The sequence below is a fragment of the Indicator indicator genome, chromosome 7, assembly GCF_027791375.1.
Source record: "Indicator indicator isolate 239-I01 chromosome 7, UM_Iind_1.1, whole genome shotgun sequence".
NCBI lineage: Eukaryota > Metazoa > Chordata > Aves > Piciformes > Indicatoridae > Indicator > Indicator indicator.
The window spans coordinates 32,823,306-32,848,629 of NC_072016.1; the positions used below are offsets into that span (position 1 = coordinate 32,823,306).

The 25,324-nt window shown below is 41.5% G+C and overlaps 1 protein-coding gene across 1 annotated transcript in view; it reads left to right on the top strand.

Moving 5' to 3' along the window:
* DOCK1 (dedicator of cytokinesis 1) overlaps positions 1 to 25,324 on the top strand; it is a 340,787-nt gene that overhangs the window by 209,334 nt on the left and 106,129 nt on the right. Inside the window, exons 30-31 of the mRNA XM_054382721.1 lie at positions 23,945 to 24,023; positions 25,152 to 25,252. Of these exons, the coding sequence (XP_054238696.1) occupies positions 23,945 to 24,023; positions 25,152 to 25,252 (180 nt within the window). The remainder of the gene's footprint in view (positions 1 to 23,944; positions 24,024 to 25,151; positions 25,253 to 25,324) is intronic.

Here is a 25,324-nt window from a genome sequence, read left to right on the forward strand (position 1 = left end):
GATGATCTTAGAGGAGTTTTCCAACCAAAATAGTTCTGTGCTTGTAAGTTCTTGCTCGTTGCAGGTGGGTTGGAACTAGATGATCCTTAAAGGTCCCTTCCAACCCAAATCAGTCTATGATTCTGTGGTTTTATGGATGTCTCTTCCCTGGAAGTTTTCAAGACCAGATTGCATGGAGCTTTGAGCAGCGTGGTATAGTAATAGATGCTTCTGCCCGTGGCAGGAAGGGTGAACTTAGATGATCTTTAAGGTCCCTTCCAACCAAACCATTCTATGATTCTAATATGATGTGAGTGAATAAATTACACTTTCTTATTAATGTCAATAACTAAATGTAAGTATCTTTTAATGTAGCTAAATTTTGATGAGCTATATTGGTATGAAAGAAAGAGATTTAAAATAGCACTGAGTTCAAAAGAAGTTGTTTAAAATCCAAGCAACCAAACTCTTGAGTTCTGCAGAGATTTCTGCATGTATGCAACTAAGCCCATTTTCAGGAGCCTTGCTTGAGGCTGAGCAGGGAAGCTGATAGGAATGCAGGGAAAGTACTAAAGGAAGTGTATTCTGCCACGGAAATTCAGCATGTTGAGAATGACATAAGATTTGTGAAGCATTTGAATTTTAGCCCATATTTTGGAGTCACTCAGTCTATTTCAGAGCCTGAATTACAGCAAGTACATGAAAGCGGCAGATTTAATGTCAAAATTCAGGTATTTCGAGACAGCAACGCAGAAAATTTATAATCCAGGCATAAGGAGGGATGCCAGCAGTAAAGTCATGGCTACGTGGAGAAAGCAGCCTACATTTCAAATGTGACACAGCTCATTTCTGAAGGCTTTGACAGACACAGGCTTCAAAATAACCTGCATAAATTGCACAGACAGATGATAGTCTCTGGGCACAGGCGCTCTTGCAAGGGGATGTGCCATGGCATATTCTGGAGAAGTGATGTTGGTTTATAATCTGCTTTGAGGACTCACCCAAGAGAATCAGAGATACTTCATTAATAGGTTTGTAATCACTTCCCATCCTTAAGGCAGAAGAACAGCAAGGATGTGTTAACATACCAAAGCATCTCTTTCTGGGTGTTTTATCATCATATTGGTCTTTGCTGCATTGAGTGTCTTAGCAAATGAAGATGGTGCATTTTAGCCATGAAGATAATCAGAGACCTGGAGAACCTCCCCTGTGGGGACAGGCTGAGAGAGTTGAGCCTGGAGAAGAGAAGGCTCTGGGGAGACCCTTAGAACAGCCTTTCCAGTATCTGAAGGGAGATACCAGAAAGCCAGGAAGGGACTTTGCTATGATAGGATGAGACAGAATGGTTTTCAGCTGGAAAAGGAGAGATTTAGACTGGGTTAGGAAGAAATTCTTTACAGTGAGGGTGGTGAGACGCTAGAACAGATTGCTCAGGGTGGTCATGGATGTCCACTCCCTGGAGGTGTTCAAGGCCAGAGTGGATGAGGCCTTGAGCAATGTGGTCTACTGGAAGGTGTCCCTGCCAGTGCCAGGGAGGTTGTGACTAGATGATCTTTAAGATCCATTCTAACCCAAACCATTCTATGAATTTATGAAGTTGCATGAAAATCAACACCAGAACTTAATTTGCTGATAGTAGTAAGGTTGTAATTTTGATTATTTTAACTTACCTTAGTGTTTTACTTTCCTTTAGTTTTTGAAGTGGATCCCGAGCCATGGCAAAAAGGGTTGTGAGTTAGCTGTGGTTTCAAATCAAGCCATTAAATCTTGTAGCAGTCTAAGGTTCAAGAAAATCAGTGATTTATTTGTCAGGAATACAGTATGTTTGGTTTCCATTTTCTATAACTGTTAGTCTAAAATGTGCTAATGACCATTTTGTTCATAGCATTTGATTTTCATCTTGTCTTTATCATGATAAAGCAATTATTAGTTTTTGTTTGATTTCATAAGGCACATACACTTTCAATCATCCATTTGCAATCCACTTACTTAAGTGAGTATTTGATTTAAAGGTATTTTTGGCTTGGATACAATTTGAAGGTTCCTTTGGCTTGAATACCGTTAACTTAAAATAGGTTTTGAGATAATTAGGACACAAATATCATTGGCAAGCAGGCACAACTTAATCTCACGTGCAAGTATATACTTACACTGTTGTAACAGTTCTCTCTGAGAAATCATATTTTGGGTTTGTTACCCAAACAATTGGCATTGTGGGTAAATGAAACTTTACCAATGTGTTCAGCTCCTCTTTGCTAAAGGGGTTCCTTTGTCAAAGATGTTTTGTTAGCCATGAAGTGCGATTTATGGCCATGGTTTTATGAAGCAGCCATAATATTAATTTGAATTATCTTTGTAAGAGTCTCCATGCATCTGGGGAAAGATCATCTGTCTTATGTTGACCTTACAGATGCTCAAGTTGATTCATTGAGGAATTAAGTAATTTGCCTGTGCCCATGCAGTGAACAACCAGCAGTGAAGACTAGAACTCAGATCATGTATTATCTTCACATGAGATGCTGTGCTCCATTTCGATGCATTTTCCGTATGAGTATTAACCCATTACTTTAGCTGAGGGAGCACAGTTTACATCCTGGGTGCATAAGTGGAAAAAATATTCAAAAGCTTACACAAAAATAAGGAAGGTCAATGTATTACTTAGTTTTAAGGTCATCATAGCTGTAGACAAACACAACAGACTGAGAGAGGTGGGGTTGTTCAGCCTGGAGAAGAGGAGGCTCCAGGAGACTTTATTTGGGGTATTTCAGCAGTTAGAGAGGCTGGTAAGAAAGCTGGGCATAGAGTTTTTAGCAGGAGCTGTTGTGACAGGACAAGGGGTGATCATTTTAAATTAAAGGAGGGAGATTCAGACTGGATAAAAGGAAGAATTTTTTTTTTTTTTTATGCTGAGGGTGGTGAAACTCTGGCCCAGTTTGCTCAGAGAGGTGGGAGATGCCCTACCCCTGGAACCATGCCAGGTCAGGTTGGACAGGGTTCTGAGCAACCTGCTCCAGTTGCAGATGTCCCTGCTGACTGCAGGTCATTTGGACTAGATGACCTTTAAAGGTCCTTTCCAAACCAAACCATTCTGTGGTTCTATGATTCAGCCCGAACTCCCCACAGAGGTATGTACTTTTGTGAAGTATAACTTCAATGGTCCTTCCTGAGTCCTACCTTTCTGCTGGAGGTTGTCACTTCCAGAATATTGCAGAATATTTTGTAACCGTTCCCTCACTGGATTCAGACAAAAAGAGCAAAGATAGGTTTGTATGGGTTTAAAGTGTTGGACTTGATGACCTTAAAGGTCTCTCCCAACCAAAACCATTCTATGATTGTGCATGGTGTAAATCAATTAAATTAAATGGAGTCTTGACCTTGCAGTGTTGGGTTGAAGGTTGGACTGGATGATCTTGAAGGTTTATTCCAACCAAAGATATTCTGTGATTCTGTAAAACTGTTTGATTTTGACTGATGTGGATGAGAGTGCTCTCATGAACCCTTTTGCTCTATGAGCTGCAAGGGCAGTGAGCTCCAGCAGCAGGAATAGTGAGAAGGTGAAGGATGGGAGCCTAGTCTGTTTGCAAAACTCAGTCCATAAGAAGATACCTTCCTTACAGCCTTGTTCAGCTTTAGACATAGAAAATAAATGCTTTGAAGTATGGGTTGTAGACCCAAGGACAGTGAACATCAGCCTCATCAAAACTTTCTGTAGAAATTTCATTACTCGTAGTTGAGAGAATTGTAGTTTGACATAGAAAAGCTGAGTCATGATTGTGATGCTAGCACATATTTATTTCTCCTTTCTCATGTAAAAAGATGGATCAGGCAACACGTGTTCCATTATTGAATTATCCCAAGAATTGGAGTGTTTCACACAGAAAGCTTCAGCCCTATTAACACTATTCCAAATTAAGAGGAATGAATAGATGCCGTGTAAATAATCCTGTTTTGTCGTTAGTGTTATAATGGATTTGTTGGTAGGAAACAACTTTTCCCTCTGTTTTACGTCATGATAATTTGATAAGTCATTTGTATTATTTAAACAAGGGTGTTTTGTAAAGGCTGAGGCCAAGTAATTTGTAGCAGAGCAGCGTGTAGGAACTGCTCTCCTAAAGCGTTTTTTAAATTGCTTTGCTTGCAGCTATGGAGCTTGCCATAAAGAATGATTTCTTATTCTGAAATTTCCAAGCACAGGAGTGGTTATAGAGCTGAGAAAGGGACAGCCTAATAATTTAAGACTATCCAATGCCCTACTTGTTGTGGAACAAAACACAGTAGACCTTACTGGTCTAGCAGAATGTATCGCTGCAGTTTCTTAATGCCCTAAACCAGGAAACTGATTTATCACCTATTAGGTCTTATTAGATCCCACTCAGAGGGAAAAATGAACTGCTGGAGCTGGATGGCAGAAAATTAATTTAAAAGAAACGTTATAGAGTCAGGATTCTTCAGTGCTTTTATCCAAGTCAGTCCAAGCTGCTTTTCCAGGTTTGATAAGGTTTCTGGCAGAGAGGAGTACTGTGCACACATGCAGGAGTACAAGGATGATGTAAAACTGTCTGTTCGAGGCAGGTGGAGCTCTGATGCGATTATTTTACACATTTATCATCCGGATTTTTTAATTATTTTTTTACAGGGCATTTACTGTGCCTTATTATGTCCTCCTCACATGTCTATTTTGGAAGTAGAAGGTGGAAGGGCAGTCTCAAGCCGCTGTGTTGTTTGGGGTATCACACTGTCAAGGGAGGGGGCTCAAGTGTAGGGGTTTATTTCTTCCAATAGCACTTCTTTCCCAGGAGAAGCCATGGGGAGCCATGGTAGACATTTGCCTACAGTTCCTCGTTTTTCTGCAGTTAAAACTTACTTCAAACTCAGAGATACCTATTCCTTAGGAAAATTATGTACAGTTGCCTGCTAAGCACTACACCAAAAGAGGCACTTCATAGTTTTTTAACAGATTATATCCTGCTGACTTTCCTTCAGTCAGTAAGAACAGTCATCTTGATCTTCATTTCTGTTCTGTTTTTAAAACTATGCTTAGAGATGTGGTTCGATAACAACATGCTGTGGTAGCAGCAGAGCAGATTGTCTGGAGTGAGCAGCTTTAGCTGCAAAGGCTGGGAGGAGGAATGTGGGGGAGAGATGATCTTTTCTTCTTCTTCTCGCCCCACTTGTATTTCAGCTTTGCCTTTTATTGCTGTTTTTTTTTTTTCGGTTTAAGATTCCTTCAAATGTAATGCAAGAGCTGTCTCTCAAATTTAAGAGGATAATTGCATACAACCTGCAATGTGCAGGTCTTTCACCTCGTGCTTGCTGTTGGCAAGACATATGGATGAGAGCAAATGGCCTCAAGCTGAACCAGGGGAGGTTTAGGTTGGACAGTAAAAGAAACTTCTTCACTGAAAGGGTTCTCAAACAGTGGAACAGACTCCCCAGGGGTCTGGTTGAATCCCCATCCCTGGAGGTGTTTAACAGACACAGAGATGTAGTGCTGAGGGATATGCTTCAGCACCCGTCTTGGTAGAGTTAGATAGTGGTTGGACTTGATGATCTTAAGGTGTCTTACAACTGAAACAATGCTATGATTCTTTTCTCCCATCTGAGGAGCTGGGTATAGACTACTGAATAATCTTCTGGCTTTGAAATCTGATGCTCACAACCAAACCAGCTGTCAGACCTTCCCCAGGTGTCCCACAGAAATGAAGGGGCAGTCAGTAGAGTCCTTTCACTGCCCTGGCACCACCCACAAACTTCTCAGCCAACAGGATTTTTACAGTATTCCCCCCCTTAAATAAGGAGTTTCACATGTGTATTCCTGCCCTCCTTCTGCCCAGGCCAGTCATGACGTTTCAGTCCATGGGCAGTGATGTGCCTGTTGACTGCTCTTTACATAAAAGGAGAAAATACTGGATTCAGCTGCTGAGGAGGCAGGGGGGAGCACAGGTTTGCTTCTCACCCTGATCAATCACGCTTTTTTGGGTGGGGAGACCTACTAAAGAATGAGAAAATGAAGTTTCTGTGATTGTCAGAGGCAGCAGTGAGGGTAGACAATGTGGTTCCAGATAAATGAATGAAGTTTTATTTATTTTCTGGCACCAAACAAAATATGTATCTCCTCATACCAGCATTTCCCTTTTATTTCCCTAGCCATGCTTGGGTTTGTGATTTGCAGGTTTCACCCGAGAGCAAATTGCCTTTATTGAGTAGGAAAGTCAAACATTGGTTCAGGGCAGGTCTTTTAAGATGGAAAGTTGTTTGCTTCTAAGTAGCATCTACTGATGTGCAAAATGGGATCAGTACAAAAGGTTTGATATTTCAAAGAAATCCACCACCCTCTTAGTTCCAGGTCAGCCAGCATCTTCATTCTCTTGCTAGGGCCTCCTCCCTGTATTGATCCTTGCTACGTTTCCTTCAGTCCATGCAGTGCTGAAGCCCCTTATCAGAACTTTTGCTGCAGGTCTTGAAGTTGTCATGGAGATTGTTGGCTTATCCAGCTGTCTTGCAAAGCAGAGGTCTCCATTCTGTTCAATCTTTGCTAATTCATACGTAACTTCTTCACGTGAGAACTTTTTTGTTGTTTTTCATGATTCTGTTCAACATCTTTGTTTTTTGACTGCCTGTGCTTATTAACCTGCCCTTGTAAAATGACTTATCCTTCCCTGCATCTCCAGGACAGAATGTCCCGTGCAATTCCCAATGATACTTTATTCCTTATTCTGGAGTCACCCATCCCTACTGATTTAGAATTATAGAAATGTTGAGTGGTTTTGTTTGGAAGGGATCGTTAAAGGCCACCTAGTGCAACCCCATTGCAATCAGGGACATCTGCAACTAGTAGATTGCTCAGAGCCCCAAACCACCTGACCTGGAGTGGTTCCAGAGATGGGGGTTCTACCACCTCTCTGGGCAACCTGTGCCAGCATTTCACCACCTTCAAAGTAAAAAAAAACAAAACAAAAAAAAAAAAATCAAAACCCACACTCTAGTCCAAATCTCTGTCTTTTAGTTACAAACCATCACCCCTTGTTCTGTGACAACAGGCACTGCTAAAAGTCTGTCCCCATCTTTCTTCTACTCCCTTTTAAGTACTGAAAGGCCACAAGAAAGTCTTCCTGGAGCCTTCTCTTGTCCAGGCTGAACAACTCCAGCTTTCTCACCCTGGCCTCACAGCAAAGTGGTTCCAGCTCTCTGATCATTGGCCTCCTCTGGCCCTGCTCTAACAGTTTCATGTCCTTCTTGTCTTGATTTCCACAGCCTTCCATCCTTAGAACACCAAGTATGACAAAGTGGACAGCATAGGAATTCTGAAATTATCTATAGTTGTCCCACTGCTGTTTCCATTGCAGTTCCCATTAGTTTAGTCAAAGCAACATGCTAAATGTTATGATTTCCAGAGCCAGTTTGTCTGGACCTGTTCCTGTTAAATGTTAAGTCAATTGGAAAGAAACAAGGTGACCCCCAGCTTAATGTGTGCTCAGAGCAGTTTCCAAAAGAAATCTGTATTTACCCTAAGTGAAAATTTCTTAACAGAAAGTTAATTTATACCGCAGTGATCATCCAGTAATTACAATTTGTCACAGACTAATATTTACTTTTTTGACTAATTTAAAACCCATTCATTATACTCCATACAAATTAAGAACAAAGTGTTGTGTTGGTCTTTGAATGCATAATTGCAATTAAGATAGTCTCTTGCAGAAGGAACGTTAGTAGGGTTAATTTGGACCATGAGTTGGTTTTTCTTCTGTTTTTTTTGTGTGTGTGTGTGTCTGCACAATTAAATTATCCTGCTGTGGCAGAGAGAAAATGACACTTACATGTATATGGGTTGTAAGATCATGTTTTTAATGGAAGTATTTTTAATCATAGAATCATTAAGGTTGGAAAATACCTTCAAGATATCCAGCCCAACTGTTAACCCAGCATGCCAAATAACCACTAAACCATGTCCCTTAGCACCACATCTACACATTTTTTGAGTGCTGCTGACTCCACCGCTTCCCTGGGCAGCTTGTTCCAGGGCTTTACCACTCTTTCATTGAATTTTTTTTTCTACTATCCAATCTAAACCTTCCTGGCATAGCCTGAGGCTGTTTCCCCCGTTGCTGTCCTAACACTGTTACTTGGGAGAAGAGACTGACCCTACCTCACTCCAGCCTCCTTTTATGGAGTTGTAAAGAGCGATGACATCTCCCCTGAGCCTCATTTTCTCTAGACCAAGTAACCTCAGTTCCCTCAGCCCCTCCTCACCAGACTTGTTTTCCTGACCCTTCACCAGCTTTGTTGCCCTTCTTTAGACATCCTCCAGCACCACAATGTCTGCCTTGTAGTGAGGGGCCCAAAACTGAACCCAGGTATTCAAGGCATGGCCTCACCACTACAGGGGGGCAATCATTTCCCTGGTCCTGCTGTCCAGACTATTTCTGATACAGACCAGGATGCTGTTGGCCTTCTTGGCCACCTGGGCACACTGCTGTCTCATCTTCAGCTGGCTGTTGACCAGCACCCCCAGGTTCTTTTCCACTGGGCAGCTTTTCTAGTCACTCCAATGAGAGTGTGTAACAAGGGCTTGTAGCACATCTTGTTGACTAGCATACCTCATTATGTTTGCTCATTCTGTGAGAGGCTCTGAACATTCTTTTTTTGACCCTAATTGTGAGCAAGCAACATTTCTAAAGCAAATTAAGTAATTTCTGATGAAAATGTCAATGCTTGAAGGTTTAGAGTCACAGGAGGTCCCTGCAGAAGTCTGCATTTCTCCCTTTGAAGTGACATTTGGCTCTTAAACATTTAATGATGCCTTGGGTGATTAAAAATACTATAATTTTGTCATGAATTGCAAATTTGAGTGAATGTAACAGAAATTAAGGTGTTGCTTCATTTAGGAACAGTGTTTGAGTGCTGTCATCATCTAATTCTCTCTCATGTATTGAACTAAATCATTTTGTGAGGGTCTTTTGCACCTTTCCATGAAATCTGTGGACTACAGGAAGTGTCTAATTTTAAAGTATGCATCAAGTGAGAATTCTGCAATATAGCTGGTTAAATATTAAGATAAATATAGCTTAAAAAAAGACAATAAACCCTTTTTCACCATTTATCAAGTCAAATTTAAATTGCTGAACCTAAATAGCAATAGAAAGAAGCTCTTCTTTCCAGGAAAAAAAAAAAGGATAGTGAAAAATGGAAAGATGAAAAAAAGGAGAGAAAAAGGTCTGTCTTTATTTTTAGGATAAAAGAGTTTATTTTTGCAAAAATTTATGAAACACTTCTTGGATGTTTTTGGTTGAAATGCTTTTTTGGTTGAAATGCTGTTTTCTGCTGAAAAGCTGGAAGAATTGAGGTAAGCTAAAATATCACACACATTCAATTTTTAGAATTCTTCAGCTTCAGTCTCAAATCTCTTTGACCTAATGATCAAAACCAAGCCCTTTTTGTGGGCTTTGTGTCGATGCTGTAATGCCAAAGCTTTTGGTTGAAACCACTATAAATTATATCCTGGTTATTGTATCATAGTGGCCATTTTTAAGTATTTTTTGGATATTGATTTCCAGTGATCACCATTTGGGCATTGCTGATGTTAAAGCTGAAATTACACAAAATCTGATCCAGCTGCTTATGTTTCTCTGCTTTTGATTTGTTACAATATGGAAAAAGTCCAGAAAAGTGTGGTGGTTTTACCTTTGCCAACTCTTCTGGTTGTTCACTCTTGGACTACATAGCTTCTTGCTGCTGCCAGACTTTCCATAATGTCTGCTGAAGATGGGCTTGAAACTGCTGGCCAGTCTTACCTGTGTGAGCATCCATACCCATTCTAAAAGCAGCATTTCCTTGCTCTCCATGAATCACTGCCATGCCAGCATCTCTCTCTCCATCAAAAGGCTCCAATTGCTAGTTTCTGTATCCCACTCCAATCACTCCTCACTTACTGGTGCTTAAGTGATGTTGGAGCAGCATCTTCATTCTGGGAGTCAGGAAAATCCAGCTGCTTCCATACAGCTGCTTCATCCTCACAGGATTTATCTGTCTTGATAGTCTCAGCCCATCCTGTACTCAACAGCTGTAATAGCTGCAAATCTTGAATGTCCAGTGACAATGCCATGGGCCTCAAAGAACATTAGGGGTTGGAAGGGACCAACCCCCACTGCCAGAGCAGGATAACCTATACCAGATCACCCAGGAACTCATCCAGGCAGGTTTTGAATACCTCCAGAGAGGGACTCTCCACAACCTCTCTGGGCAACCTATTCTGTTGTCTCACCACCCTCACTGTAAAGAATTCCTTCCTAAATTCCAGTCTAAATCTCCCTTCTTCCAGCTCAAATCCATTTACCCTCATCCTATCACTACCAGTCCTTGTAAAAAGTCCCTCCCCAGCTTTCTTGCAAGCCTGCTTCAGCTACTGGAAGGCTACTATAAGGTCTCCCCAGAGCCTTCTCTTCTCCAGGCTGAACAGCCCCAACTCTCACAGCCTTTACCCGTAGGAGAGGCGCTCCAGCCTTCTGATCATTTTTGTGGCCCTCTTCTGGACCTAGCATTTCATATGAAAAATTTGGGACTATGACAGAAGTAACTTCATGGGGGGAAAAAAATGAAAAAGAAACAAAACTTGAAGCACTGAGTAGTTGAGAACTTCCTGCATTAGAAACTTGAATTGCTACAGGAATGAGTACAGTTAAAATCCATGAAGTCCTTGAAAGCTTTTATGGTTTACTGGGGATAAACTGACCCTGTTGCATGACCATGCATGTCTTGGTGATGAACTGTGGGGAAAGTGGGCAGCTCAGGGCCTTCCTGCTGGGATCTGGGCTCTAGGCACTGGGTTTGGAGGCACAGGGTGCTGGGTATGCATCCAGGGGGCTCAGTCAGCAGAAAATTCAGCTTGTGCCAATCTGGTACCATTTCATTGGCAAAGTAATGTGCTCCTTCATACCTAGTCATAGAATCACAGGATCGCAGAATGCTTTGGGTTGGGAGGAACCTTTAAAGGTCAGCTAGTCCAACACCCCGGCAGTCAGCAAGGACATCTGCAACTGGAGCAGGTTGCTCAAAGCCCTGAACAACCTGACCTTGAATGTTTCTAGGGATGGAGCATCTGCTACCTCTCAGAGCAACCTGGGAGTGTTAATATTCTTCTGTATTGATTAGAAGAGCTTTAGATGTTGCTCTATACCCAACCATTGGTTAAAAAGTCAACAGCATGAACGTTTTGTTTGATTGGGGTTTTTTTGAGGTGGGAAAACCTCCTAGCATTAGGGCCATTTGGTTTTTTTTCCCCAGTCAGTATCTAGTGCCCAGATGAGCCCATAAAATAATTATAGCCTACTGACAGAGAAGCTGCTGTTTTTCAGTGCCATTGGCATTATAAATTATCTTCCTAGAGATAGCCAAAATGTGTAATTCAGGCCAGAGGAGGACGTAAAAGCAGCATAAATGGTGCATAAATGTTATGCAGGCCTTTTGCCCAACTATACTTTGACCCAGGGCAGGAAAATTGGTCCAGCAGCACTGATTTCTTTGAAGTGACTGGCTGCCTGTCTTGTCCTTCTGAGGTTCAGAAATACTCTCCCAGCCCTGTGTCTGAATTCACTGCATCGCACCATCTGCGCTGGGACATCTATGATCCTCCAATTTGCTGTTGTCCAGCAATGCTGTTGGAGACAGAAGCTTCTCCAAATTAGGCTGAGAGACCTGGGGCTGTTTAGCCTGGGGAAGAGCAGACTGAGAGGGCATCTTCTCAATGCTCAGCAAGAGCTAAAGGGCTGGGGCCAGGAGGATAGGGCAAAACTCTTGTCGGTGGTGCCCACTAACAGGACAAGGAGCAGTGGCCACAAACTGGAGCACAGGAGGTTCCATCTGAACATGAGGAGAAAATTCTTTCGTGTGAGAGTGCTGGAGCCCTGGAACAGGCTTCCCAGAGAGGTCATGGAGTCTCCTTCTCTGGAGAGATTCCAGACTTACCTGGGCATTGTGATCCTGGGCAAGCTGCTGTTGGGGCTGGACTAGATGATCCTCTGAGGTTCATTCCAACCCCTACGGTGCTAGGATTCTGGGAAACAGAAGACACATTTGCTGTGTGTCTGTGTCAGTGACACATTTATATCCACAGTTACATTTTACAATTTATTTAATACCAAAATTCCTATAGCAAACCTTTTGTACTATTGACACATTTGGCTTTTTTTTTTTTTTTTTTTTTTTTTGGTCTTTCTACGACCCCGATTGTGCTTGCCTCTGAGGCTTTGACTTTACCAGGCAGAAACTTAATTACCAGCTGTAAAATTCCAGGGAGAATTGGCATGGGATCCTCCTCAGCCTTGAACACATCTGATGGCTGCTCCTTGCAGCCACCTCACACAAGAGGACCTTGTTTCTATGCGGGAGATACCTGCTTTAAAGGATGCAAATTGATCTGTCTAAGGTGTTGGGAATGTCCCTCCGGTGCCCTGCAGTGCTGCTGGCATGTGCCTGGCTTGTTAAAAAGAGAACCAAAGCAGGTTTGATTGTTCAGCTGCATTGTGGTTTGTGATGAGACAGTTTGGTTTTATCTGCAGCACTGTTCTGCTCTTTTAAATTGGAGAAAACACATCTTTAGTAAGGATAAAATGAGTGCTGAAGGCAGTTGGAGGTAACCAGTGTTTCTGGGCTTCCCCAAAATAAGGAATGTACTAGAACAGGAAAACAAAACAAAGCACAAAAAAACCCCACATTATAAATATTACGCTGTTCTTACCTACCCTAAAAGCCTGATTTTTGTGCTATGTCATCCTTGTGTGATTCCTTGTGTGCAGGAGACTTTTAACTCTTTCTGTAAGAGCCAGAAAAATAACCTAATAATGGCAGCAGGATGGGCATCAAGCTGGAAGGATTTCTGTTTCTGACAGTTATTGGAGCATCATATTGAAGCCTTTATTCCAGTCCTGTCTTGTTGCTACAAACACTACCAGACAGGAGCCTGAAAGGGAAATTAAAAGAATAGCAAACCACTGATCTTGTCCAGAGGTTAATAGCTGGGTTAGGTGAGAAATAGCCTGTACAGGAGATGACTGCGGTTCCTGTCTCGCTTCACTCTCTCCCTCATACACCCCACTGCCTTCTTAAAGAGTTTTGTGTCACTTTAATATCTGAGAGCCACACTATGGATCAAATGCAGGCTTACCTAAAGCTCCAATAACGTTTTTTTTTTACTCTCCCAGCATTAGTGATCCCTTCACAAAGCTGTCAGCTGCATGAGCATCCATAGAGCAGCGAAGCAGAGCAGCTGCTGCGGTTTATTATTCTCATCTATTACAAGAAATCTCATTTTAACCTTTGCCTTTTCCCTTCTTTTCTGTGCCAGTTGGGGAGGTGGATCCAATTTTTTTGAAAGTTCAGCTCTTCTGAATGCTGTCTCTGTGTTTGTATTCTTGGTATTTAGACACTGAAAGTAAATTGTACAGTTGGGTAGCGGTTGGACTCAGTGATCTTAAAGGTTTTTTCCAACTAAGATGATTTTATGTTCTGTAAAGTCACAGAATCATAGAATTGTTTTGGTTGGAAAACACCTCTAAGATCATTGAGTGCAACTGTCAACCTAAGACCACCATGTCCATCAAACCATGTCCCCAAGTGCCATGTTCACACCTTTCTAGAACATCTCCAGGGATGGGGACTCCACCACCTCCCTGGACAGCCTGTTCCAATGCCTGACCGCACTTGCAAGATAGAATTCTTTACTTAATATCCAACCTAAACCTCTCCTGGCACAATTTAGGCCATTTCCTCTCCTGTCACCTGATGCTAGGGAGAAGAGACCAACCCCCACCTCACTCCAGCCTTCTTTCAGGAAGATGTAGAGAGCAATGAGGTCTCCCCTCAGCCTCCTCTTCACTAAACTAAGCAACACCAGTTGCAGAATCCTATGGTTCTCTTGAATTCTTTTTAGCTGCCATGAAAGCTTTCTGCCATCAGGCATTACAAAGAACTTTATATTGTGGGTGATGGACAAAGAGAAAAGACCTCTCCAGCAAATTGAGTTGCTGAGCACAGCTGATTTATGACCCCAGCAACACTGAAGAGGTGTTACACTAGCCTTTGGACACTTTCTTCATCCGCAAATTACTTTCTTTTTCTTCATTAGTATTCTGTGATGGACTTGCATAAAGTAATTAAATACCCACAGGAAAAATGGAGACTCTCTTTCAAGCAATGTTATGACGTTTGTTTAGCCAGCTGCAATTGTCTTAACGATTGATGGCTGGATTGATGAAAATGCCAAAGCATTTCAAGTGTAGGGAATCAATTCTATCGATTTATCCATAATTACCTAAAGTGGACTTCATCTGTATTCACATCTAGGTATCCATGGAAATGGGTAATTTAGAGAGGACAGTGCTGTCAGCAGGAAATGAGGGAGGATCCTGTGCTGCCAAACCCTGAGATGCTGTCAAGTGTTGGAAAAGTTTTGGCCAAATTCAGTCAGAACTTTAACACTTCACAGGAAAATTTACCTGTGATGGCCTTTCCAAACGCTTCCCATCAGTTACTTGTCTCTTTTTGAGTATTTCTCTTTCCAGACTGAATGCGTCTTTTAAAAGTAGTGTGGCAGGAAAAAAAACATCTTCTGCTTTATTCATTCTTACTACTGCATAAACTAGCTGAATTTCCATCTCAGGTCAAGTCAAGAACTAAGGTGATGTCTTTCAAGATTCCACTCTAGTCTTAGGGTCCTGTAGGTATCTTGCATGGAGGTGGGGGTATAAGGAAAGCCATTGTCACACAATCATAGAATGCCAAGTTGGAAGGGACTGCAAGGCTCATCTGGTCCAGCCTTTCTAGGTGATAGTGTAGTTTAAATGAGATGGCTCAGCATCCTGTCAAGCTGAGCCTTCAAACTGTCTGGTGTAGAGGAATCCACTACTTCCCTTGGGAGATGATATCTAACTGTTGTCATTAGGAAGCATTTTGGTCTGAATTCCAATGGGAATCTTCCCAGGAGTACTTTGTCGTCCTCTTGTTTTTTCCATGTGACTCCTTGTAAAAAGTGAGTCTCCATCCTTCTGGTAGCCACCCTTTATGTATTGGTATATGGTAATAAGGTCTCCCCTAAGCCTTCTCTTCTCAAGGCTGAACAAACCCAGTTCTCTTACCCTTTCGCTGAAAGGGTTCTCAAACATTGGAACAGGCTGCCCAGGGAGGTAGTTGAATCCCCATCCCTGGAAGTATTTAAAAGAGGCAGAGATGTAGGGCTGAGGGACATAATTTAGCACCTGCCTTGGTAGAGTTAGGTAGTGTTTGGATTCAGTGATCTTAGAGGTCTTTTCCAACCCAAACCATTCTTTGGTTCTATTCTTTCAATTCTATTTTAAGGTAGGAGATAGCTGTGCTGCAAAGGTGGTTTGTGAGGTAGCACATAGTGCCTATTGGTAGTCAGACCACAAAGTTGTCCTTCAGAATTTCCTAACTTGCTGTTATTTTTCACTCATCTGTCCCCATTGTTTTAGAGGACAGATGGCAGAGAATATAAATGAGGAAAGAGGTGTCAGTGATTATAGATAATATGCTAACATCATTTTTGAAATATTTATTAGAAAATAGGTTAATAAAGTGACATGGTGGACCCCTACCAGTGGGTGAGAGGATTATGCTAATGTCAGTGTTTAGCAGCAAATCTTCATTGGGATTACTCTGTCCTATTATCAGTGTCAGCCCAGGAAGTTTAATTCCACAGAATGCAAATGATCAAAGTTTTTGTTTCTTGGGTTATTTTAAGTTTTGACTGCTCTTTAGCATGATGAATTGGGGGACGTAACATAAACTGAGAGCTAAACTGGACAAAGAAGTATCATATAGTTGACGTGTGCAATGAAAATGGTTTTGGAAGCCTTAATTTGGGTTGGGCAGTTGTCAGGTCTGGAGACATGAGGACAAGTGAACAGTACTAACATCACCAGGAAACAGGAGAATTAGGGAATGGAGAAAAATTGGAGGGAAATGCAAGGAGAGCAGGAAGCTTCATGCTCACTTTACTGTGAGGGTCCTGGAGCACTGCAGTGGGATACCCAGGGAGGTTATAGAGTCTCCTTTTCTGGAAACTTTCAAAACCCACCTGGATGCAATCCTGCATGGCCTGTCCTAGGTGACCCTTCCTTAGCAAGGGGGTTGAACTAGGTGATCTCCAGAGATCTCTTCCAACACTCCCCCCCCGCCCCCCATCCCAATTCTGTGATTCTGTGATCATTTGGACTTTCATTTGACTTGTACAAAATGCATGTGTGAGGTCACTACAAATCCTCTGTGTTCCCAGGGTTTAAATAGTTGCACAGTCCCCATACTTCATGCAATGCCAATGGAGAAGGTTGGTTGTAGGGATGGATTAAAATGCGAGTTTTGATTTATATGTAAGTAAAAAGTTGATTTAAACTCCACTGTGCCCTGCAACACAGAGGCTCAGAAGGACTGGGAAAGCATTTGAAGTGATGGCTGTATAAAAGGCAGCTTTGCTATTCATGCTTTAGCAAGCATTTGCTTGGGGTTGGGTTTCGCATTGGGATTTCAAGGTCGAGGTCTGTTGTTTCTTACGCAGCCTGACAAGATAAGAGTAGTCTCTCTCATATATGCACAGTAAATTTGTCTCTCAGAGAAGCAAAAGCTCAAGCATGGAGAGCGTGCAGGAAGGCTGATCAGCTGGAATAAAGCATTCATTATCCTTCCATCTAAATTAACTGAAATGACATCATAATAGTGCCTTTTATAACCTCACTCCAAATTCTCTCTCTTTTATTGAATTATCAGCTAGGCCTAAATTATTTTAAGCTGTAGCTGTGTATTCTTGTTTAGATAATTATTCTGTCATTAGGGAAGTAATTTGTTCATTCTTTTGGCTCTTCTTTTTTTGGTGTTTGCTTAAGGAAAAGTACTGGGGACTACATTTGGAGCTTGGGTTGTTTTGTGTTTTCCTGTCATAAGTATTTTGCATAACTACTTACAGAATAAACCCAACTCCCTGCATACTAAAGCTAACTAAATAATACACCAAATGGAATATTCTATAAGAATGTTTCTACTTCAGGAAATACCTCTTTCTCGAGACCTGCTCTAGGGGAACCTGCTCTGGCAAGGATGCTGAGACTAGATGATCATAGAATTGATTTGGCTGGATTGGACCTTTAAGATCTTTGAGTCCAACTGTCAACCCAAGATCACCATGGCCATTAAACCACATCCCCAGGTGCTATATCCACATGTTTCTTACAAACTTCCAGGGATGGTGACTTGACCACCTTTCTGGACAGCCTGTTCCAATCCCTGACCGCTCTTTCACAAAATAAATTTTCCATAATATCCAACCTAAACCTCCCCTGGCACAATTTCAGGCCATTTTGTCTCATTCTATGACTTGATAATAGGGAGAAGAGTCCTCATCTCACCTCACTGCAACCTTCTTTCAGATAGTTGTTGAGTGTCATGAGGTCTCCCCTCAGCCTTCTCTTCCCTTCAATCATTCTGTGATTATTTCTCCAGAAAAATCTTCTTGTAGAGGCATTTTAGATGTCTGTGAGCATATTACCTAATGAGAGAGGTATGCTGCAGCATCAGCTGGCTTCCAGCTTTCCTCGGCTCTTTATGCTTTTGCAAATATTTTCCAACAATGTGAGAATCTGAAGGAGAGAAAATGGGGCACAGAATATTTTTGAACATGAGTGAACAAGCAAATCAGGGCACTAGACTAATTATAAGAGAGAATGGGAGAAGAAAAATTGATTATACCTGAGAAAGAGCAGGGGGAGGTGGGGGGAATAGCTGTTTGGCACAGTGATTGCTGTTACACTTAAAAATTGAATCCCCTTGTCCCTTCTTCATTTATTATTGCCAGTTGAAGCCTAGATATGATATATTTGAACAGCCTCCTGAATTCAGCCACATTGTTTGCAGGGAAAACAGGGCCTCTCTGCAAAAGTAAATTCCAGAAGTAAACCATTAATTTGTGCAGTCCTTGGTAGAGCGATCTCCAAGTGTGCATCCACAAACCAATTAACCACCCATAGGCACGTTGGAAGTGATTAGTAATCAATAACAGGAAAAAATACCCAGAACTCAGGAGCTGTAATTAAAGTTAGTTCATGGCTTGAATCAACAGCATGTTAATTGGTTTATTGACTCTGGGTTGAGAGCCATAAATGGGGAGAAATGGCTGAAGAAATTAGTACTAATCTGTTCTTTTGCCTAGGGCAAGATGAGGTTAGTGATACCCAACCACATCACAGGTGACTGAACCTGTTTGGGTTTGATTGGTTGTTTTTTGCTGTTATTTTGGTCTTTTTGTGAGATTTTCTGCTTTCAGTGGCCCATCCTTAGCACCACGATTTTTTTCCTAATATCTAAATTATGCCATCGGTTTCTGTATCTCCTCTTGCTTCTCACATCTGAGCTCTTTACCATATTTTTATGTCATTCTCAAATCGTGGTGATTTCAACTGAACAGGTTTCCAGCCAATGCCTTGCCAAGGCCAAGTAGATAAGAAATATTCCATGTCTCACAGCAGACCCTTATCCTCATACAACCCTGCAACCTGGTGGCATGTTGATGCTCAGCTGTTTTACTGCTCATTATTTGACTGCAACATTTCATAGAATGATTTGGGGTGGAATGGACTTTAAAGATCATCTAGTTCCAGTGCCAGCAGCTTCCACTGTGTGTTTGTGCAGTTCATTTTTTCTCCTGGCTTATGAACTGATGAAGGTGTTTTATCAGGAAATACATAAACAAGGATGAAATATCAAGAAATCCTGATGATGGTGTCAGACCTCACTGTGATGGAAGCTATCTAACCACAGAATGTGAGGACAGTCCCTCGCTCAAAGGACCTAACTGCAGGAGAAGAGACAACAGAAAACAGATGATGTGTTTTAGAGTCATCCGCAGGAACTCAGCACACAGAGAATCATTAATAGTTTGGGTTAGAAAGGACCTTTAGACATCATCTTGTCCCAAGCCCTCTGCAGTCAGCAGAGACATCTGCAACAAGAGCAGGTTTCTCAGAGTCCCAAACAACCTGACCTGGAATGGTTCCAAGTCTGGAACATCTACCATCTCTGTAAGAACTTTCTTCATTCTCTCTTGCCTAAATCTCCCTCTTTTAGTTTCAAACCATCACCCTTTGTCTCACAACAGGCCCTGCTAAAATGTCTGTCACCGTCTTTCTTACTGGCCCCTTTAAATACTGGAAGGCCAAAGTAAAGTGTCCCCAGAGCCTTCTCTTCTCTCAAACCCCATCTGTCCAGGATGTTAATTTTATTATTGACTAGGTACTTACGACCTTTAGTAATGGTCATTCTTCTTTCCACATAATCCTGAAGTGACTTCCTTCTGTAATCATATTTCTTCTATTCCACTCACATCATCAGAAACGTTAATTTCCTTCGTTTAATTGGGTTGATAAAGTCTTTTGTCTAGCAAATCTTTTCCAGTATGTTCGGATGAGATTTTGTTGCTGTGTGTGACATTCTCAGTATGGCTGTGGAGGACATTGCGATGGGTTCCAGGCTCTGAGCATTTCTCTTTTTTGATGGTGTGACTTTTGGTCCTCTTCCTGCCACAGATAATTATATTCTTTTGTTGATCAAAAATGAGCTTCAATAAAACCCACTTTTTCTTCCCATGCATGTGCAGCTGGAAGCTAATCTTTATTATTAATTACAGCAAGAGAGGATATAATTCTGTGGATTGATGTTCTCAGAGGAGATAGTTCTGATTACTTGTTTGTTGGCCCACTGATGTCCAAGTGCCCCTTTCATCCTTAGGTATGTTAGTAGCAGCTGGTTTATTCCTCAGTACAGAAGTGATGCGTTTGGGTTAATTCTGCCTATGCTGAAGAGCCACATTTCCCTCAGTTTTTTCAGTTTCCCTAACTTGGACAGTGGAGTTACTGAAAATTGTCAGTAGCTGCTTTAGAGGAGGAAGACAATTAAACTAACACCTGGAACAATCCATAAAATTTTTCTGCTTCCTCCTTTGAATTTTATTTGGGCATAAACCTGAACCAATTTTACTTTCATGAGCTGGAGCAAACTTCATAGGTGATAGCATACCATTTGGTGGATTATAGCCAAGTATTCATCAAGCCACTTTTTTTTTTTTTCTGTCCAAATGATCTCTTCAGGGTAGTAATCTTTCTGTCTGATTAACCATATGACTGAGAGTTGTGTCAGAATGGTGGAATGATACCAACCTAACCAGCTTAGTTTTGTGCTGTAGCACGGTGTCTGCTGTTAGTTCTTCTGATTCTTTTTGCAGCTCATTCCCAGGGTGGGGTTTGAATACCCCAGGTAAAAACACTGACCTCTTTTCTCAGCTGACATTTCTTTTCACTCTTATGGGTAGGTTACAGCATGGTCAGGAGTAGGTGGATTGGTAGTCAGTGATCTCAGCCTCACAGAAAAATACATTTATCTAATTCCAGCCTTTCCTTTCTGCCCTGTAAGAATAAATCTTTTACACCAAGTTCAAGGAGCAGTATGGTGATGAAATCTCTCTACTCTTCTTGTGACAGTATGCTGTTAGATTGGATATTACAAAAAATGTTTTTACTGAAAAAGTGATCAAGTATTGGAACAGGCTGCTCAGGGAGGTGGTAGAGTCCCCATCCCTGGAGGTGTTCAAACAGTCTATAGACATGGCACTTTGGGACATGTTTTAGTGGGCTTGGTGGTGTTGGGTTGGTGGTTGGACTTGATCTTAGAGTCTTTTCCAATGTAAATGACTCTGCGGTTCTATGCAACTTACTACTTCTCATTGCCAATAATATATACTCCTAAAATTGGCTTCATCTGATAAAAATCATCCTAATTTAGCCATTTTTTTTTCTTGGTACTGGAGGTACTAGATGGTACTAGAAAGCTTTGTGAGCTTAGGCATGGCAAAGGACCTAAAAGGGGCCTATAAAAAAGATGGGGACAGATTTTTTAGTGGGGGCTGTTGTGACAGGATAAGGGATGATGGTTTTAAACTAAAGGAAGGGAGACAGACTAGAGAGAGGGGGAAAAAACATCTTTTATGCTGAGGGTGATGAGACTCTGGCCCAGATTGCCCAGACAAGTGGTAGATGCCCCATCCCTAGAAACATTCCAGCTCAGGTTGTTTGGGGCTCTGAGAAACCTGTTCTAGTTGCAAGTGTCCCTGCTGACTTCAGGGGAGGTGGACTAGATGACCTTTAAAGGTCCTTTCCAACCCAAAGCATTCTGTGATTCTGTGAAGGTCAGTCCAGTGACTTCAGCTGTGCCTGGAGGTTGTAATTCTTAAATTGGTTTCTGATTAATCCACTTCCTGAGTTCCCTTTTCCTTAGTTAACTTTGGATTATTCAGGATGGATCTTACTGTTACTATACTGTGCCAATCAAGTTTCACTTTGCAGTACCATGATCTGGAAAAGTCCTATTTTGACTGCTCCTCATGTTGTAGTAAAAGGACTATCAATATTTCCATCAGTCTTTTTGGTACTGGTCAAAACAGGCACAAAATCCTCATAGTCTTATGTTTGCTTTGCATCTGAAGAGGCACTGTTACAATCAAAATATTGTTGTGTTGATTTCAGTGGGACAAGAACTGGCCTTCCTCACTGATACACATTAGGAAGTGTTTTATCCATTAAGGGAAGGACTGAGTATTTCATTAAATCAAAATTAAAATAGGATTTGAGTAATTAAAAAATCAGTATTCAAGTCACCAATCTCTTCTTTGGATGTTCTTCTGGAGAACATTGGAAGAGATACTTACCTTCCTCAAATACCAGAACAGGCTCCCCAGGGAAGTGGTTGAATCCCCATATCTGGAGGTGTTTAAAAGATGGAGAGATGTGGTGCTGAGGGACACAGTTTAGCACCAGACTTGTTAGAGCTAGGGAAAGGCTGGACTCAATGATCTTAAAGATCCTTTCCAACCAAAACCATTCTGTGATTCCTAAAGCAGTGTGGTTACATGAGGAGCACAGGGACTGTGGGTTTTGGTGTAACTTAATGACAACTGCAGTTTGACAGATGTGCTTTGGTTTGGTCCTTATGCAGTTGCAACATACAGTAGATGCTGCATTACTTGTTCACTAGAATTAATATAAGAGAAAAAATGAGAGTTACAGTTTAATGAAAAATAATGGTGTATAAAGTAATGGGATTGTTCCAAAGCTTAATTAGATGGAGCAGATCGAATGCATCACCGTGATGTCTTAAGGCAACAGAACTAAATCATAGACTTCCTCCTCCCTGTATTGGAACCAATTTTATCTTTGCAAGGCAAGAAGCAGTAGATGGCCCTTCCTACCATCTTAAATTGCTAATACTTCTAGGGAGACTTACGAATCTCATCGTGTTATCAGACTTTAAAACACAAACCAAAAGAGCTTTTAAGTCTCTCTATTGCTCTCTATTGTTGTGTTTGCTGAATTCATCTCATTTACAAAATCTCTTAATGAAGTTGTGTCCAACTAATACGCACTGACAAAGATGCTGATGAATAATGTGCTGCTCCTGAAATGCAGTTCTGTGTGAGCTGGAAGCAAGGGCAGAGGTGCTTGGTACAAGAATGTCCTATGTCTTTTAGGACAAGACAAAATGGCCTCAAGTTCACCAGGGGACTTTTAGGTTGGGTATTGGAAGAAACTTCTACACTGAAAGGATTCTCAAACACTGTAACAGGCTGCCCAGGGAGGTGGTGGAGTCACCATCCCTGGAGGTGTTCAAGAAACATGCGGAAATGGCACTTTGGGACATGGTTTAATAGCTATGATGGTGTAAGGCTGAAGGGTGGGCTTGATGATCTTAGAGGTGTTTTCCAACAAAGACAAATCTATGTTTCCATGACATGTTTGCCTTCCTTCCTTAATTTAGTTTACATAAATAATCTCTTGAAGCATCCTGATGTCCTGTGTTACCTGGAGGCTTCCTTTCTCTTGTGATAACAACTATTTAACTAGTTATTAATAATTTCTTTTCAGAAGAGATTACTAGGTATCTTAAATTGAGTAAAATATCTTTCCAACTTCCTCTACTCGTTCATTTTACGCAATTCTGTTATTTGTTTGTCAGCCTGTTGGAAGATTAACTTTGTTATTTGCATTTGATAGTGAGCTCTCTTCTTAAGGATTGCAGTAGTAGTACATGTCATGAGTGGTCTGGATCATTGCTGATACTTTCAGGAGACATAAATCTCTACTACAGTCTGCTCAAAAGACAAGCTCATTTGTCTGAGTATTAGCTGGCAGTTTCACAGCATACATTTAAAGTTTCCAGGAGGAATCTAATGTTTATTTTGAAAATGGAGATTAGGACACCAAAGAATAATATGTTTACTTTTCAGCACCATGAATATGTAGTGACCTACTTCTACTGTACCATTTGGTTTTCTTTTTAAAGCTTGTCAAGCCAACTGCTGTTGCAATTTAAGAAGCATCCTTTCAGGAAAGCAATAAAACTACACTGGATACTGAATTGGCATTTTATAAGTAAAAACAGTGAACAGTGTTTTGAAGACTCTGCTTCAACACCATATTTATGTGCTGTTGTGCCATAAGTAAAATAATATTTGCCATCCAGTGTTTAATAACATGGTTTTGCTTCACCAACCAGTTAAAATACACACCCAGTTGCAGGTGTAGGTTGGATACAATGCTGATGCTGTAACTTAATATATACTTTTCTTTTCCTAATAAACTGAGTTTTTCATGATCTCTTGACTATCACGAGATGTTCTAAAGTGATTTTATCCAGAAACATTCCTTGTGTTTTTGCATATGCTAATTTACTTGATTAATTTGGACAACATCTGCATATAATTCTGTGTACTCAACAGTGGTGAGATCACACTGCTTTTCAAGCAACAGCTATGAAATTCACTTTCCAGACCGACTCAGATTTTTAGTCTAATTGGGATGCCAAATGTACAAAGGTAGCACAGAAGAGTGTGTAATTATATAATTTTCTCTTGATCTTTCAGAGTATTCCTGCGAGCAATTAATCAGTATGCAGATATGCTAAACAAAAAATTTCTTGATCAAACCAACTTCGAGTTACAGGTAAGGAAAAAACAACAGGGTCTTGGGGACTAATGTTGTTGTAATGATTTTCTGCCCTAAGTGTGTAATTGTGGTGTATGTATATCCTGTCCTGAACCCCAGGTGAGCAGTTAGCCCAGCTCAGTTGTTTCAGGCTCAGCAGGTATGTTTGATCCATTCATGTCTTCACAGAATCTCGATATGGCGAGGCTTAGAAGGGGTCTCTGGAGATCACCCAGTCCAGCCCCCCTGCTAGAGCAGCATCACCCACAGCAGCTTGCCCAGAATCACAATGTCCAGGCATGTTTGGAATCTCCCTAGAAAGGGAGACTCCTCAGCTTCTCTGGGCAATCTGCTCCAGGACTCCAGCACCTTCACAGTAAAGACTTTTTCCTCATGTTCAGATGGAACCTCCTGGGTTCCAGTTTGTGCCCACTGCTCCTTATCCTGATTGCTGGCCACCACCAAAACCAGTTTGGCCCCATCCTCTTGCCTCCCACCCTTTAGCTCTTGCTGAGCATTGAGAAGATCCTTTCTGTCTACTCTTGTCCAGACTAAGCAACCCCAGGTCTCTCAGCCTTTCCTCCTCACAGAGATGCTCCGGTCCCACCAGTGTCTATGTAGCCTCTGCTGAACTCTCTCCAGAAGGTCCCTGTCTATTTTGGAGTGGGGAGCCCAGAACTGGGCACAACATTCCAGATGTGGCCTCACTGTAGCAGAGTAGAGGTGGGGGGGGAAGAAGAACCTCCCTCAACCTGCTGGCCACACTTTTCTTTATGCACCCCAGGAGACTGTTGGCCTTCTTGGCCTCAAGAGCACACTGCTGGTTCATTAAACTTCTTGTCCTCCAGCACTCCCAGGTCGTTCTCCACAGGGCTGCTTTTTGTATTTATGTGTTCACATTTAATTTTACTTCAGTCATCAAGATGCAATTGGTTGGGATTTGCAGATGGGAAATATTTCATGGAAACATAAACACAATGAGGTGTACTAAGAATATATCAAGTAACACTGTCTCTGTGGTGTCTGTTATTTTCTCCTTTAAATATTTATGTGCATGATTCAGATACTTCTAAGCTGTTTTGAAGGTGTGCAGAAAAATTCCCAAGAATTAATGGTATTTAATGTTGTCATTTTGGGGGCTTTCAGCTTTGGAACAACTACTTCCACCTGGCTGTTGCTTTCCTCACACAAGAGTCTTTGCAACTGGAGAATTTTTCAAGTGCTAAAAGAGCAAAAATACTTAACAAGTAAGTCCTGTTCGTCATCTAAATCATGGGCAAGAGCTTGAGCTCTATTAACATAATTTTAGTTTAATTTCT